The sequence below is a fragment of the Bubalus kerabau genome, chromosome 20, assembly GCF_029407905.1.
Source record: "Bubalus kerabau isolate K-KA32 ecotype Philippines breed swamp buffalo chromosome 20, PCC_UOA_SB_1v2, whole genome shotgun sequence".
Lineage (NCBI taxonomy): Eukaryota > Metazoa > Chordata > Mammalia > Artiodactyla > Bovidae > Bubalus > Bubalus kerabau.
In genome coordinates, this window is record NC_073643.1 from 58,097,734 (window position 1) to 58,111,903 (window position 14,170).

General features: G+C 49.0%; 2 protein-coding genes and 1 non-coding gene across 5 annotated transcripts in view; 2 read left to right on the forward strand and 1 right to left on the reverse strand.

The window, feature by feature from the left end:
• Nucleotides 1-341: 341 nt before the first annotated feature.
• Nucleotides 342-4,359, forward strand: RPL32 (ribosomal protein L32). Of its 3 annotated transcripts, none has more exons than XM_055558473.1 (4): nt 342-484; nt 1,315-1,415; nt 1,977-2,158; nt 4,181-4,359. In XM_055558473.1, exons 2-4 carry the CDS (start codon nt 1,320-1,322, stop codon nt 4,308-4,310), a joined length of 408 nt encoding a protein of 135 aa, XP_055414448.1. In that variant the 5' UTR covers nt 342-484; nt 1,315-1,319; the 3' UTR covers nt 4,311-4,359. The 3 variants fall into 3 exon arrangements, with proteins under 3 accessions (XP_055414448.1, XP_055414449.1, XP_055414450.1); XM_055558474.1 differs by having other exon boundaries at nt 466-580; XM_055558475.1 differs by lacking the exon at nt 342-484 and adding an exon at nt 675-697.
• LOC129635619 (small nucleolar RNA SNORA7) lies at nt 1,093-1,232 on the forward strand. The gene has a single exon (XR_008706383.1). It is a non-coding gene; the product is annotated as a small nucleolar RNA SNORA7 (small nucleolar RNA).
• A 586-nt stretch (nt 4,360-4,945) lies between the features above and the next one.
• Nucleotides 4,946-14,170, reverse strand: part of CAND2 (cullin associated and neddylation dissociated 2 (putative)) — a 28,632-nt gene continuing 19,407 nt past the window's right edge. Inside the window, exons 11-15 of the mRNA XM_055558464.1 lie at nt 12,434-12,529; nt 9,456-9,625; nt 8,202-8,366; nt 6,805-6,912; nt 4,946-5,886 (exon numbers count right to left, since the gene is read on the reverse strand). Coding sequence (XP_055414439.1) covers nt 5,659-5,886; nt 6,805-6,912; nt 8,202-8,366; nt 9,456-9,625; nt 12,434-12,529 — 767 coding nt within the window. The 3' untranslated portion in view covers nt 4,946-5,658. The remainder of the gene's footprint in view (nt 5,887-6,804; nt 6,913-8,201; nt 8,367-9,455; nt 9,626-12,433; nt 12,530-14,170) is intronic.

Consider the following 14,170-nt stretch of genomic DNA (forward strand, 5'->3'; position numbering starts at 1 on the left):
CGCGCGCGCAACCCACCGAAAGAGTGTTTTAACAGTCTACGTGAGAGAATTATTAGAAGTCTATGTTTTGCTCTCTCCTGGCCACAAGGAGGCGCACTTCGGAAGAAGAAACGCGGGCAGAAATAATCTGAAAATTGGATTATCCTCCGGAGGGACGGCTTCAATTCCTGGCGGAAGTGAATGCCGCCTCACCAGGTCTTGGAAGTTCCAAAAAGAATTTCAAATTTTTATGCGGTCCCAACTGAAGGCATGAAAATTTTTAGTGCTACTCCTAGATATTAATAACTAGAAAAACACACGCAGCCTCGGCTTTTTTTCAGTATTATTTCTCTGACGTGTCTTTAGTATCTTTGAAGGGCTAAACGCCGGAAGTGCTTGCCTTTTCTCTGTCAGGATGCGAAGTGACGTCCCATCGGCCCCCGCGCGGCACCGTCCTCTCTCTTCCCCGGCGCTGCCTACGGAGGTGGCAGCCATCTCTGATTCGGTGAGTGTTAATCGTTGGCCATCCGCGTCTCTGCGGCCTGCCTCTGGCCCCTTCGCCGCCTGTCGGGAAAGCTCGTCCTTCCCAGCAGTCGTTTGGGTGGGCATTGCCCTTCTTGGTTGGCTGGAGCGCGTACAAGTTCCGAGCGAAGCGGCCCTGCGGGTGATGGAGGTTCGCTTCCCAGGGCCGCTTGTGCTCCAACGGAGGCCGCCTGGGGTCAGTCAGAGCTGCGGACAGCTTGTTTGAGCCCTGAGGGCGCAGGGCGCTGGTTGGGGCCAGACTATGCGGGGGTCTTAGGGGGCTGTGGAGCGACTGGGAGGGTTGCGGCCTGATTGCCCTGGCTCGAGTCCTCGGATCACCTCGCTCAGCCCTGTCTACTCACGTGTATTTGTCTGTTTCCACTGTTTGGCGCTCCTCCTCCAGTTTCTGGCCCTGGGGTTGCTGCTGTGGCGGGACCGCCAAAAAAAGCCGAGCTGCGAGTCCAATAGTGTAATTAACCGAAATTCTGGTAGCGTCAGGATCTCTGGGAATGTGAAACTGCGTCTTGACCTTCGAGGATGCCCCCTTTGGCAGCATTCTCTCTTGGCTCTGACTGTGCAGGGTGACTCCCTAACCTCCCAGGATCGCATCTGGAGAATGGCTTGTATTCTGCCAGCTTCGGAGTCGGGAGGGAAAGCAAGCCTGGCAGAGGTACCCATTCCATTCCCAGTTTGCTCAGTATCTGGTGATTGGAAGACACTCTGCAACAAGAGTTCAAGCCCCCGGGTCAGGGCTTGAGAAAGCCTCGTTCCAAGAAGTCATCTTTGACGTGGTCTCTTGCCTCTTTCTTGAAGGCATCATGGCCGCCCTCAGACCCCTCGTGAAGCCTAAGATCGTCAAAAAGAGGACCAAGAAGTTCATTAGGCATCAATCAGACCGATATGTCAAAATCAAGGTATGTGGCCCAGGATGGAAGTGTGTGTTGGGTGAAGATAGATGGTTCCTAAACAGGCTGTTGGGTTTCTGAGCTTTGCTAGATGACTGGTCTGGCTGGTGGCAGGGCTCTCTAGAACCCCAGGTGTCCCTGCCTCACTGACACTCAGTCCCTTGATGTGTAAATTGAAATTTAAATGACACAGGGCATGGGCCTGTTTTGAGGTATCTAGAAGCTTATATTAGTTACATCTCAGGTGGCTTGATAACAATATGAGGGAGAGATTATACTTACTGCATAGGTGGGAAAACTTAGGTGCTGAGTGTGATGTTGAAAGCCAGGCTCCTCATCTTAGTACACAGGCCTGTCACGGTTCATGGATATGTAACTTGCTTTTCCTTTGCTTGGAAGGGGTGTGAATGTAGGTGTGTATTTGTGCTGGTCAAATGTAGGAGCTCCTATGAAATCCTGTTACCCAAAGACAACTAGAGTTTGGCACATTTTCTTTTCATCTGGCCCCCTTTTTTCTCCTGAAGGCAGAGTTGGTGTCTTCACAGACACTAACAATGTGTTTTCTTTCAGCGGAACTGGCGGAAGCCCAGAGGCATTGACAACAGGGTGCGCAGAAGATTCAAGGGCCAGATCTTGATGCCCAATATCGGTTACGGGAGCAACAAGAAAACCAAGCACATGCTGCCCAGCGGCTTCCGGAAGTTCCTGGTCCACAACGTCAAGGAGCTTGAGGTGCTGCTGATGTGCAACAAGTGAGTTGGGTCTCACCTCTGGGTTCAGGTGTCAGAAGCCAGCATGTGAGATCGGTTTGGGCAGGCGACTCTAGACCTTCTAGAATGCATTTGGAGGAGTCTTGTGTCCTCAGGAGCTTGGAGGATGCTTGTTGGGGACTCCAGAATGTTTCCTTTGCTGGGGGGCAGTGGGGGGTGGTGCCCTGAAAGTGTAGAGGCCTGGGACCTGAAAAGAGGTAATGGCTTTGCTTGGCACTGCAGCATCCTCTGGCAGTGGTTTTCAGAACATTACTTATGTGGGGGGGGGGGGGGGGGGCAGGGATGAAATAGAGCCCCCGACCCAAGGGATCCTTAGTGCTGTGGCCACAGGAATCTTCAGAGGGCTGCAGGAGTAGAGGAGTTGCTGCCTCTTGGGGCCCTGATGTGGAGAAGGGAGAGGCCGCAGGCAGAGGACAGCACATGTTCTGAGGAATGTAGACGCTTGGGGAGCACTGTGTATAAATGACCTATGGTCTTCTTAGGGCAGTGGGATGAGAAAAGCTTTTTCATGGGGGGTGATTTAGACACAGTTTTGATCTGGATTGGGGGAAGCGGTATGTTTTGGTTAAGCGGAGGAGAGTGTGTTTTTTTCCCCTACCTGTAGTAATTGCAGGCACAAGTAACAACCAACCAGTATTCTCACTTACTGTTGAGTTTCTCTAGGTCAGGAAGTTAGGCATTAAAATGCTGGAAGTATTTTGGAAAGGATGGGCTTAGGAATTAATGTTGGATGCCCAGAGCGCACGGAGTTAGCAGGTTGGTAGAGAACTGTGACAGAATGGTTCGGTTTAATCCCTTTTGTGTAGCAAAGATTGTGTTGCATATGTTGCCAGTTGCCATAAAGATAGGTGTGTTTTTAATAGTACCATGGCAGTCTGTTATCAGTAGCCACAGAAATACTCTGCATCTAATTCACAAATTCCATTTCTGGGCATTTATCTTTAAATAACTGAAACTTACATTGATCGTTGCAGTAACTGAACATATCACTGGTGAATGGTGGGGGTACGAGCACCAGGTGGCGTGTTGTGCCTGCATTAAAAGCAGTGGTCATGTATGGGAGATGCCCAAGCAGAGAGGAAACTATTTTAAATACGTGCACTGGGATCGTGCTTATTAAATACACATGGATGAGGACCTGAGTGTTTTTTGTGTGTTTTTTTTAAAGATGGAAAGTGTGATACAACTTAAGTCTCCTTTAAGATACTGGCATGAGTAGACTTTAAAACAAAGCAGTTCTCTGTCTGGATTGGTTTGTCTCTTACTGTGAAGCTATTTTCCTGCAGAGTTCTTAACTGCCTGCTGCCTTTAGAGTCTGCTGAAATTCCTCCAGGGGTGTAGAGTGTCTTGTCTTAATCCACTGTTAATGGCATTTCCTTGCTGAAATGTGCTCATGAGACCAATTTGTTGACAATCTGGGGTGGGATGTGGCTGCAAAGGAATGAATAGACCAGTACCTGGCAAGTGCTCAGGAATTGTTCGGTGTTGTCATTCACTGGGTGAGTCGAGACATTGTTACTTTTCAGCTTGAATTTTGTCTGCAGCAAACGATGCTTATGGTCTGGGAGGGGAGCCCCTGGCTTAATCAGACTGTTGCATTTTGGTTGTTAGTTGCTTTGCAGAAGGTTTACCTGAACTTTTCACTGGCAAGGCCAAGCTCCCTGAGACTGCCTTGAGCTGTGCAGTTGGCCCAGAGGGCTGAGCCATCCTGGCCTGGGTGTGACTTGGGAATTCACTTCCACCTTGTGGGCCTTGGTTTCCCTGTCTGTAAAATGGAGGTGATGCCTGGGTTACAAGGCTGCTGGGAGGATTCAGTGAGAGGAGTCACTACCAGGGAACACTTAGAAGCTTGCTGCTAGTACCATGGAATTAGGTGAGTCTGCAGCCCCTGCCTTCAGTGCTGTGGCTCTAAAAGCAAAAGAGCCAAAGCTCTCACCCTCCCACTGGAACACCGTGTGCCTTCCAGGCAGGCCTCCTTACCCGTGTACTGATTGTCTCTCCCAGATCTTACTGTGCTGAGATTGCTCACAACGTCTCCTCCAAGAACCGCAAGGCCATTGTGGAAAGAGCAGCCCAGCTGGCCATCAGAATCACCAATCCCAATGCCAGACTGCGCAGCGAGGAAAATGAATAGACAGCTCGTGTGCACATTTTGTTTGTGGTAATAAAAGCATAAAACCCGACCATCTGGCATCTCCCCCTTGGTTCTTAGTCTTCAGTATGACAGCTTGCCACAGATTGGTCTTCTGCCTGTTCATGCTCTCTGGAACCTTCTGTTAGGAAGGGGTGTTTGTAAAGGACCCGTGATCTGCTCAGACCAGGGTCGGTTCTGAGACCCAGATGGAAGGACCTTACACTTGGAGCAGGTAGTCATTTTTAGCCTCACTTTGTAAAGTTAGAACAGAAGTTACCCCGTGTGGTTCTTAGGAAGACTGAGGACAATCAGGTTTCCCTTTCAACTGCAGCCTTAGATCTCAGGTAACAATAGCTAGAGTTCAGCTGTTTCATGGATTTTTATGAACCATTTTTCCAACACATGGTTTAAGCAGCACGTGTCACGTGGGACAGGGCATGTGGCACTGGCACAGGATTGGGTTTAAACCCATAGTTGTAGTAGATAGATGTCTCAGATTGACTGGGTCCTGTTCAGAACCTAATCTGACAAAACATTTGTTGAGTAAATTATTGGTCATTTCATTTCTCTGAAAGACGTGGGAAGCATTCTGACAAGTCTTGACTACTGAGGAGAGGAATTGTGCAGAGAAAATAATGGTGATCCAGGGTCTGTCCTTTATTGACCTGGGATGGCAGAAAATTCTTTGGCCTGACGTTTACTGTTTCTGTGTCCTTGATACTAAAAAGTAAAGAGGACGGTTCACAAACCACCCGGTGACACATTTGCTACATAAGAGTCTGGGGGTTAGAAAAAAAATTACATCTTATTTCCTACCCAACCCACCTGGCCTTGCAAAACTGTAAAGCATTTTGGATTCTAAAGTGTGAAGAGCTCATAGAGGTATCTTGAGTTTTTCAGATGCCCAGCCAAAGCACTACTTTTGGCAGATCAGAACAGGTGAAATAGAGAAAGGGGAGCGGGGGAGTGACGACGTCTGGGACAGCGGCGGGGAGGAAGGCCGGCCCCCTGCCTCCTGTGAGCATGAGGGTATTTCTAAAGACTGAACACTGAGCAGGGACCCCCGGCTGGAGGGAGCCAGGCTAACCTGTGTGAAGTCACATCCATCTTCGTGGGAGGCCTGGAAGGACTACCACGCCCCCTCTGAATGACTGTCCTGAGTTAAAGGGCCCAACTGTTGGCAGCTCTGACAGAGCCTGTGAGTTGGGGTCCCTGGAGAAGGTGGTGGAAGCCCCGAGCAGGAGATGGAGAAAGGGCAGGAGTAGAGGCCTGCAGTGGTAGGAGGGTGAGGCTCTGGCTTTGACTCTGGTGGGCCTCCTTGCATGTCGGGGTCCCCAGGGGGTGGGTGCTAGCTGAGTTCCATGGAGTCTGTGCTGGGAGCCGAAACGGAATCCTTCTGGATGCTTTCAAAGAGGGCAGCCAGCTCGGGGTTGGATCGAATTTGGGACGAGAAGTCAGCCATGATGGGGCTCTTGCCCACTTCTGGGATGGTCAGCAGGGCAGCCACTGCCCTCATGGCTGAGCGCTTCAGTTCATCTTGCTTCTCAAACTCCTGTTTCACGGAACCAGCTTTGACCTAAAGTGGAAACGATGAGCTGGTCACCTATCATCTTGCCCAGCTCATGCCCCATCTCCTAGCTTCATTTTCGGTGCTTAAAGTAGGCTCTTGGCACCGCTGGACTTGATGAATGGCTTGTTCTGACAGCCTGCTAGCTGACCCCTCCCCCCCACTCAAGTGCAACCCGTCCTGCTTACCAGCCCAAAGTTGGCTCGCCTGCCCTCTGTTGCCTTATTCCCACCTTGCCCGCCTATTCAGAGAATCTCAGGAATTTCCCTACTGTTTATGGAATCAAGTCCAGGTTCCTGGTCTGCTCTCAGGACACTCTGTGACTCAACCCAGATGACACTCAGGCTCTTCCTGGTAGAGGTTAAGAGCTTGGCATTGGGGCTGGGCAGTGCTGGATTCAAATGGCTCTGCCCTTTTCTTGGTTAATTTGAACCCTTCCAAAACCCAAATTAGTTCTTGCATTTGGCAGGCATCTATTGGGTCCCCCTGGATGTGACAGGCTCTTCTCAATGCACAGCTTTCCGTGAGCCTTCTGCCCCAGGTCCTCCCCGGACCCTGAGGCACTCCAGGGTAACTGCCCACTAGCTAGGAATCCTAAGTGTCCGACTCAGTTTCCCCATTAGGATGTGAGAGGAGGGAGTCCACCATGTTCAGTATTGCATGCCTGGTGGTACGCTGCACAAGGCCGGACACTCAGGAAATGTTTAATAAAGAGCTAGGTTTGAATGCCAGCTTTGCAAGTTACTGTGTAGCCTTAGTAACCTCTCTGAACCTTTGTTCTCCTGTGTATAGAATGGTAAGAATAAGACAATGATAATGACTGCATAAAGTGTTTCACAGACCACCTGTATCTCTGGAGATTCTCAATAAATGGTACCATCTGCAGGGGACCCAGCAGGTACACCCAGGGCTGGGCAGGGGGCTTACCTTGGCAGTGCAGGTGGCCCTGAGGGGCTCGATGAGCCGGTCCACCCTCTGCAGGACGGGCACAGGACACAGGGTAGCCAGTCGGGCGAGCATGATGAAGGTCAGCATCTGACCAGGGGAAGGAAGACAGTTCTTGGTGAAATAGCCCAGGACCGAAAGGAGCAGGCCCTGGGGGAGAGCAGAGGTCTGGACCCGACCCTCAAAGTAGCAGCCGGCCTGCCCGTTGCACTGATCTCTGCTGGCACTCACCAAATACTGGCTGGCTAAGGAACGTTTTTGTGTGTTTGCCCAGCAAACACTGAGACTGACAACACTGGCTCTTAAGTGTGTGGAACTTTCAGGTGATTACCACTCCATTTATTCACTCTTCTATTGTCTAAACAAATACAATGAATGACTTGATCATTTTACATTGGTTTTTCATTATAAAAGGGATTCATGCTCATTGTATATGTATTAAAAAGCTCCAAGAGGACAGAAGGTGAAACCTGTCTCCCCGACAGGTAATAAAACGGCCCAAACTTCTACAACTCACTCTCCACCTGACAGTGGGCCTGGGCCACCTTCCACGGCGGCCCACAGACCTCACTGCAGCAGTGTCAGGATCTGTGATGGGAGGCGCCCAGTGCACTGAGCCAGCTCCCCGTGAGCAGGCATTTGGTGGCTGCCAGCATGCTGTGGAGAACCACCTCTCGCCTAAAACTCTTGGAATGTATGTTTAGGAGTCAAGTCCACGGAGTCAGTTCACAGAGTGAATTCCACACTTTGAAATGTGCCTAGGGCTTCCCTGGTGGCTCGGTGGCAAAGAATCCACCTGCATATGCAGGAGACGGGTTCATTCCCTGGTGTGGGAAGAGTCCCCATGCTGCAGAGCAAGTAAGCCCGGGAGCCACAACCCCAGAGCCTGCATTCTGGAGCCCAGGAACTGGGAGTACCCTACACTCTGCTCCACAACATGAGAAGCCACATGCCGCAACTAGAAAGTAGCCTCCGCAAGCCGCAACTAGAGGAAAGCTTGTGAAGCAACGAAGACCCAGGACAGCCGCAAATAAATCAAGAAATAAAAACATGAAACGTCTCTAAATTCTATTATTTTTGTAGTTCTGGCCAAACCAGCCTCCCAAGGCCTTGCCCGCTCCCACCAAAGGTGTGCGAACTGGGTTCTTTTTCTTACTGGAAAAGAACAAAGCGGGGGACTTCCCTGGTGGTCCAGTGGTTAAGACTTGGCCTTCCAGTGCAGGGGGTGGGCATGGATTTGATCCCTGATCGAGGAACTAAGATCCCACATGCCATACTGTGCAGCCAAAAAGATAGAACAAAGCGACTACTTTCGTGGGGGTGCCTGGGGCGGGCATGGGGGACAGATGGGCAGTGGGTCTGGCGGGGGCTCTTCCTACCCGGATGTCATAGTGGTCCTTCAAGCCGTCCTCCACGTGGTTCAGGAACTCGCAGACGTCCAGCTGGCCCAGGCAGCTCTCCAGCAGTGAGTACATGCACTCGAAGGCCGCCTTCCGTACGTCCAGCCCATCGTCCACCGTGTGCTTAAAGGGCCCCATCTCCACCTGCAGGAAGGAGGGTGGGAGGAAAACGGGCTGGGGACTGTGACCCCAGGGCACGGAAGACACCTCCCCAGGCTCCCGCTGTGCACCCTTCCCTCTCATTCAGTACTGTGTCCTGTCCCCAAATCATGCCTTAGACTCTCCAGTCTCCACGCCTATGCTCAGCCTGCAATGCCTTTTGATAATGATAATAGTAACTAATTCTAATAACAGTTATAATCCACTGAACAGGTATGCTCTGCCAGGCACTGTGCTGACTGCTGGAAAGATGACACTTGACCAAATCATCTCAACAGTCCCAGGAAGACTGTGTTACTATAAACTCCGTTTAATATATGAGGAAACTAAGGCTCAGAAATGTTAACTTGCCCAAGGAGACGAGCCCAAGTTAGTAAGTAGTTCAGTCAGAATTAAAAATCCAGGTCTCTTCGACGTTGTTAAAACCACAAGGGTTTGCTTTTAGTGGTAAACTCGTACTCACCCCTCAAAGCCCACTTCACATGCCTTCTCCTTTGGGGGAACTTTCCTAATCTCTCTAAACAGAATCGGATCTTTCTCCGAGAAGCTAGGTGGTTCAGACCTCTTTATATCATGCAAGGACTTGGCTATTAAGTCACTTTAACTCTCTGCCTCTTAAATCCTAACTTTACCACGTGGGCTCTAAGTAATTTCAATAATCAGGAGACCATTAGCAAACGTGGCTTGTGTCTGGGCCAGCTGAGTCCTGGCGCCCAGGCGCAGGTCTGGTATCCCTCGAACACTGAATGTCAAGTGATCACAAGAGTTGCCCACATTTAATGAGCGCTGACTGTGTGCCAGGAGCAGTTCTGAGCGCTTGCAAGATTTAGCTCATTAAATCATCTCAACAACTCGATAATGTGGACCCCATTATGTCTTTCCTTTGGCCTGTTTGGAGAAACTAAGGCTAAGAGAGGATTGGGGCTGCCCCGGCCAGGCTCCACAGCCAGGAAATAGAGGGGCAGAGTGGACCCTGTGGGCCAGCGCTTGCTCTGATGAACCTGACCCTAACCCTCTCCCCAGCCCCAGCAGTCCAGCCTGAGGGCTCCTGCCTGTGTTCTCCCCCGGCTTCACCTCTCGGATGAGGTCGCGGCGGATCTTTGTCTCCTGGTAGAGGAAGGGCAGGATGTCGTCCAGCAGGTCGCGGACCAGCGAGGGCTTGTTGTGCACAGCGGAGTTGAAGAAAGCCAGGGTGGCCCGGCGCACGTTCAGGTCCGGGTCCTGCAGGCTCTCCATGAACTCTCCTGGCAGCGAGACCAGAAGCGGGGGTGAGGGGCGCCACAGCCACAGCCAAACACCCAGCTGTCCCCACCCCACCTCGCTTCTCTGGTTAATGGGCTCCACTCAGACCTGGCTGGGCGGGTATGGATGTGTTCTGAGGATCTGCTTTGCACAACAAAGTCCAGAGAAGAAAGTGGACTTGAGTGTGGCCTGGGTTTAAATCTGTGCTTGACCGTGAGGTTACTGTGGGACCTTGAGCCACCTCAATGTCCTCATCTGTAAAATGGGGGTAACAGCTGCACCTACACTGCAGGACTGGTTTCAGGATTAAAATGTGGTCATGTCTAAAAAGCACATGGCAGAACAGCGAGTGAGGACTCTAAATGTTACCTTGATGTGATTTCAGATGAGACTCCTGAAGATCAGAGAGGTAAAGAGACTTACACAAAGTCACACAGCATTTCTTTGAGCATACACCTTTTTTGTGTAGGTTAGACTTTTTAAAGACTATGTTCATGTTTTATGTATTCAATAAATAAATCAAGAATGAGAGGGGTCCCTAAAAAAAAAAACTATTTCAAATGATATAAGTACCCAGGTTATGAAGGAGAACAACTCATCTAAGTAACTTCCAAAGTATTGTGACATGATGCCCCTCAGGCTAAAGATGAAAGAATTATAAATGAATACTGATTTTTCACAGATAAGGGTTAGCAATTCTTATGACTACCTTCTGTGTATTCCAGGATTAAGTGAATAAATATCTTGTGGAAAATAGAAGCTGGCATTCTCCCATAACAGAAGGGTACATGGAAAGGGAGAAGGCGAGCATGAGCCCTGTGTTGCTGGACTAGAACAGGAGGTAACCCGTGTATACAGGGGTTACTGTGTAATACACATAATAAATACCATCCTCCACTAAAAGGAATCAGGGCTTCTTCGAGAAATGGTTGATTCCAGGGACGAGACAGGAAAGGTTCAAGATGGGTCTGGAGCATCTTATTGTGCAAAAGATAAGGATATGTGAAAAGAATGATAGAAACATGTCAACAGAACATAGGAACCAGCTTGAAAGTCTCCCACTGGTTAAATGTGAGACAGTCTTGAGAATCTAAATAAAAGACAGTAATAGATTATAATCCACTGAAGGAAATAAAAATCCCTGAGTCTATAATGATATAAACAAATCAGTGAATAAAAAAATGGAAAACAAAAAGTTATTCCTGAGAATAAAATGCAAACTAATGAATATGGAAGGAATGCTGAAATTAAAAAGTTATTGTCATAACTGTCAATAATCATTTATTCAGGCAAGAAACCACAATACATGCAAAATGTAGTGTGCAAAAATTTGATGGGGAAGAAGATATTTCAGTAGGTAGAAGATCTAAAGACATTCCTCCAAGGAAGGCATACAGATGGTCAAAACATGCTCCACGTCACTAATGATTAGAGAAATGCAAATCAAAATGACAATGAGCTATCACCTAACACTGGTCAGAATGGCCATCATCAAAAAATGTACAAACAATAAATGCCGGAAAGGATGTGGCAATAAAATGACCCTCCTACACTGCTGGGGGGAATATGAATTGTATAGCCACTATGAAGTACAGTATAGAGGTTCCTTTAAAAACTAAAAACAGAACTATTACTACCATATGATCCAGCAATCCCACTCCTGGACATGTAACTGCGGAAAACTCTAATTCGGAAAGATACATTCATCCCCATGTTCACTGCAGCGCTATCTCCAACAGTCAAGACATGGAATCAACCAACATGTCCATCAACAGAGGAGTAGATAAAGAAGATGTGGTACACATACATATTGGACTATTGCATGCATGTGCGACCTCATGGAGTGCAGCCTGCCAGGCTCCTCTGTCCATGGGATTCTCCAGGCAAGAATACTGGGGTGGGTTGTCATGCCCTCCTCCAGGGGAGCTTCCCGACCCAGGAATCAAACCTGTGTCACCTACATCTAATCTGCATTGGCAGGTGGGTTCTTTACCATTAGTGCCACCTGGGAAGCCCATAATGGGCTATTAGCCACAAAAAAAGAATGAAATAATGCCATTGGCAGCAACATGGATGGACCAAGATATTGTCATACTGAGTGAAGTAAGTCAGATAAAGACAAATACAATATTGCTCATATGTGGAATCTAGTTTTTAAAAGTGATATAGATAAACTTATTTACAAAACAGAAACAGGCTTACAGATGTTGAAAACAAACGTGGTTACCAAGAAGGAAAGGGGAGAGGGATAAACTGGGAGATTGAGATTGACATATACACACGACTATATATAAAATCGGAGAAGGCAATGGCACCCCACTCCAGTACTCTTGCCTGGAAAATCCCATGGGCGGAGGAGCCTGGGAGGCTGCAGTCCATGGGGTCGCTAAGAGTTGGACACGACTGAGTGACTTCACTTTCACGCACTGGAGAAGGAAATGGCAACCCACTCCAGTATTCTTGCCTGGAGAATCCCAGGGACAGGGGAGCCTGGTGGGCTGCCGTCTATGGGGTCGCATAGAGTCGGACACGAGCAGCATATATAAAATAGATAACTATTAAGAACCTGCTGTATAGCAGAGGGAACTTTACTCAGTACTCTGTAATGACCTATATGGATAAAAAAATCTAAGAAAAAAGAGTGGATTTATGTATACATATAACTGATTCACTTTGCTGTACACCCTAAAGTAACACAACATTGTAATATTACACTCCAATAAAATTTTTTTTTTTAAAATAGTAAGAAAAATCAAGACCAAGAACAGGGTGGAGAGGACCGAAGTGGGCAGAGGGGAGGGGGTGCTCACCAATGAAGGTCTTCAGGAGGGGATCGATGGGGTGGGGCTGATCGGAGATGAGGTACTTAACTGCCGTGATGACGGTGCAGCGGGTGTGTGGCCGACCTGCGGGACGGGAGGGGAGGCATTGGCGGGGGCACGGCAGGTCCTGGACACCCCAGCGCTGGGGGACGCCAAGCTTCCCCTCGCCTCTGTGGGAGACGGGATCGGAACCTCTTCCCACGCAACCCTACACATCCATCTTCGAGGAAGTCAATTACCACTTTCCTTGGCAGCCCGCAGTCGCTCCTGAATTCCAGCTACAGCTGAGACAGTACAACTGCTGGTTCTCAAGCACGCACCCCAAGGACACAAACAGAGAATGAGAACCCAAGATGGGGCTCAACCCGAAAAAAGACCTCTGCCCAGGCCTTGGAGCTGCGTTCTATTTTTCAGATATTTTTTAGACATATTATCTCAATTAATCCTTTGGCTTAATCCTGGTCACTGGTTGATAATAATGTTAGTTAAAATAATTTCAAAAATTATTGTTAATCTCCACTTTACAGATGCGGAAAAAGAGACCAGAAAGGTTAAAATCAGATCTAAGGTCACCCAGCAAGTCCAGAATTTACCAGCTGCTTCTGAGCTGTCTCTGGGCCCTCCTGCAACCTGCATTCTCTAAGGAGAGAGCAGTTGTGTTTCAGACAGGCTAAAATCACTTAATTTTGCTTTTCTGCTTGCTTTCTGAGTAAAGAAGCTGCAGAAAGGGAAGGAAATACACTTCCCATTAGGGTGGAGGAAATTAATTGGCCATCTCTCTCTCCTCTCCACCTCCCATCCCCCTAGCCCATAGCACTGAATGGGTTAAGGCTGTTTCCACCCACAGACTTTAGTTCAAGACTCAGGACAAAGTTTACAAGTTGATGCTTGGGTATGAGGGAGTGAGTTACAGACTTCAGACTTGCAGCTTTTTTCCTCTTTCTCTTTCCACCCTGACTGGCTCCTAAGAAGACTCAGGGTGGCTGGTGAAGATAATACACGTAAAGTAGGATTAAGTGAATTAAGAAAAATGAGGCCAAGGACAGTGAGATGGAGACCAGAGTGAGGGGCGTGCAGAGAGAGGAAGTCCCATGAACTTGCTGGTACCAGGCAGCTGATTGGCTCGAAGCGTCCCACAGCTGGTGGTAAAAAAGGAAATGTGGCCAGTTAGCTGGTTCAGCAGTGGGTGCAGGCCCAAGCAAACCTGAGCTATGAAAAGGCAGGGCTCAGACTTCCCTGGTGGCCCAGTGGTTAAGAATCCACCGTGCAATGCAGGGGACATGGGTTCAATCCCTGGTCCAGGAAGATCCTGCGTGCTGAGAAGCAACTAAGCCCACGTGCCACAACTACTGAGCCCGTGCTCTGCAACAAGAGAAGCCCCCACAATGATAAGCACCACACCAGGGGCAGCCCCACCTCACTGCAACTAGAGAAAGCCCGTGCACTCCAACAAACACCCAGGACAGCCGAAAATAAATAAAATTAAAAAAAAAAAAAGGAAAAAAACTGCCTCTCATGCCGAGAACCTCGCCTCCCAAGGTTTCTTGTGAAGATCCCTATGGGTGTAACAGGTGATACTCTCAACACGGTCATCCTGTCCACACAGCAGTGAGGGCCAGAGCTGCGGCTTCAACACCAGCCACCCAGTAAGGGCCCAACTGGAACCACTAACACAGCAATGAGAGCAGATACTAACAGTACGAATTAGGTACCACCCACCAGACC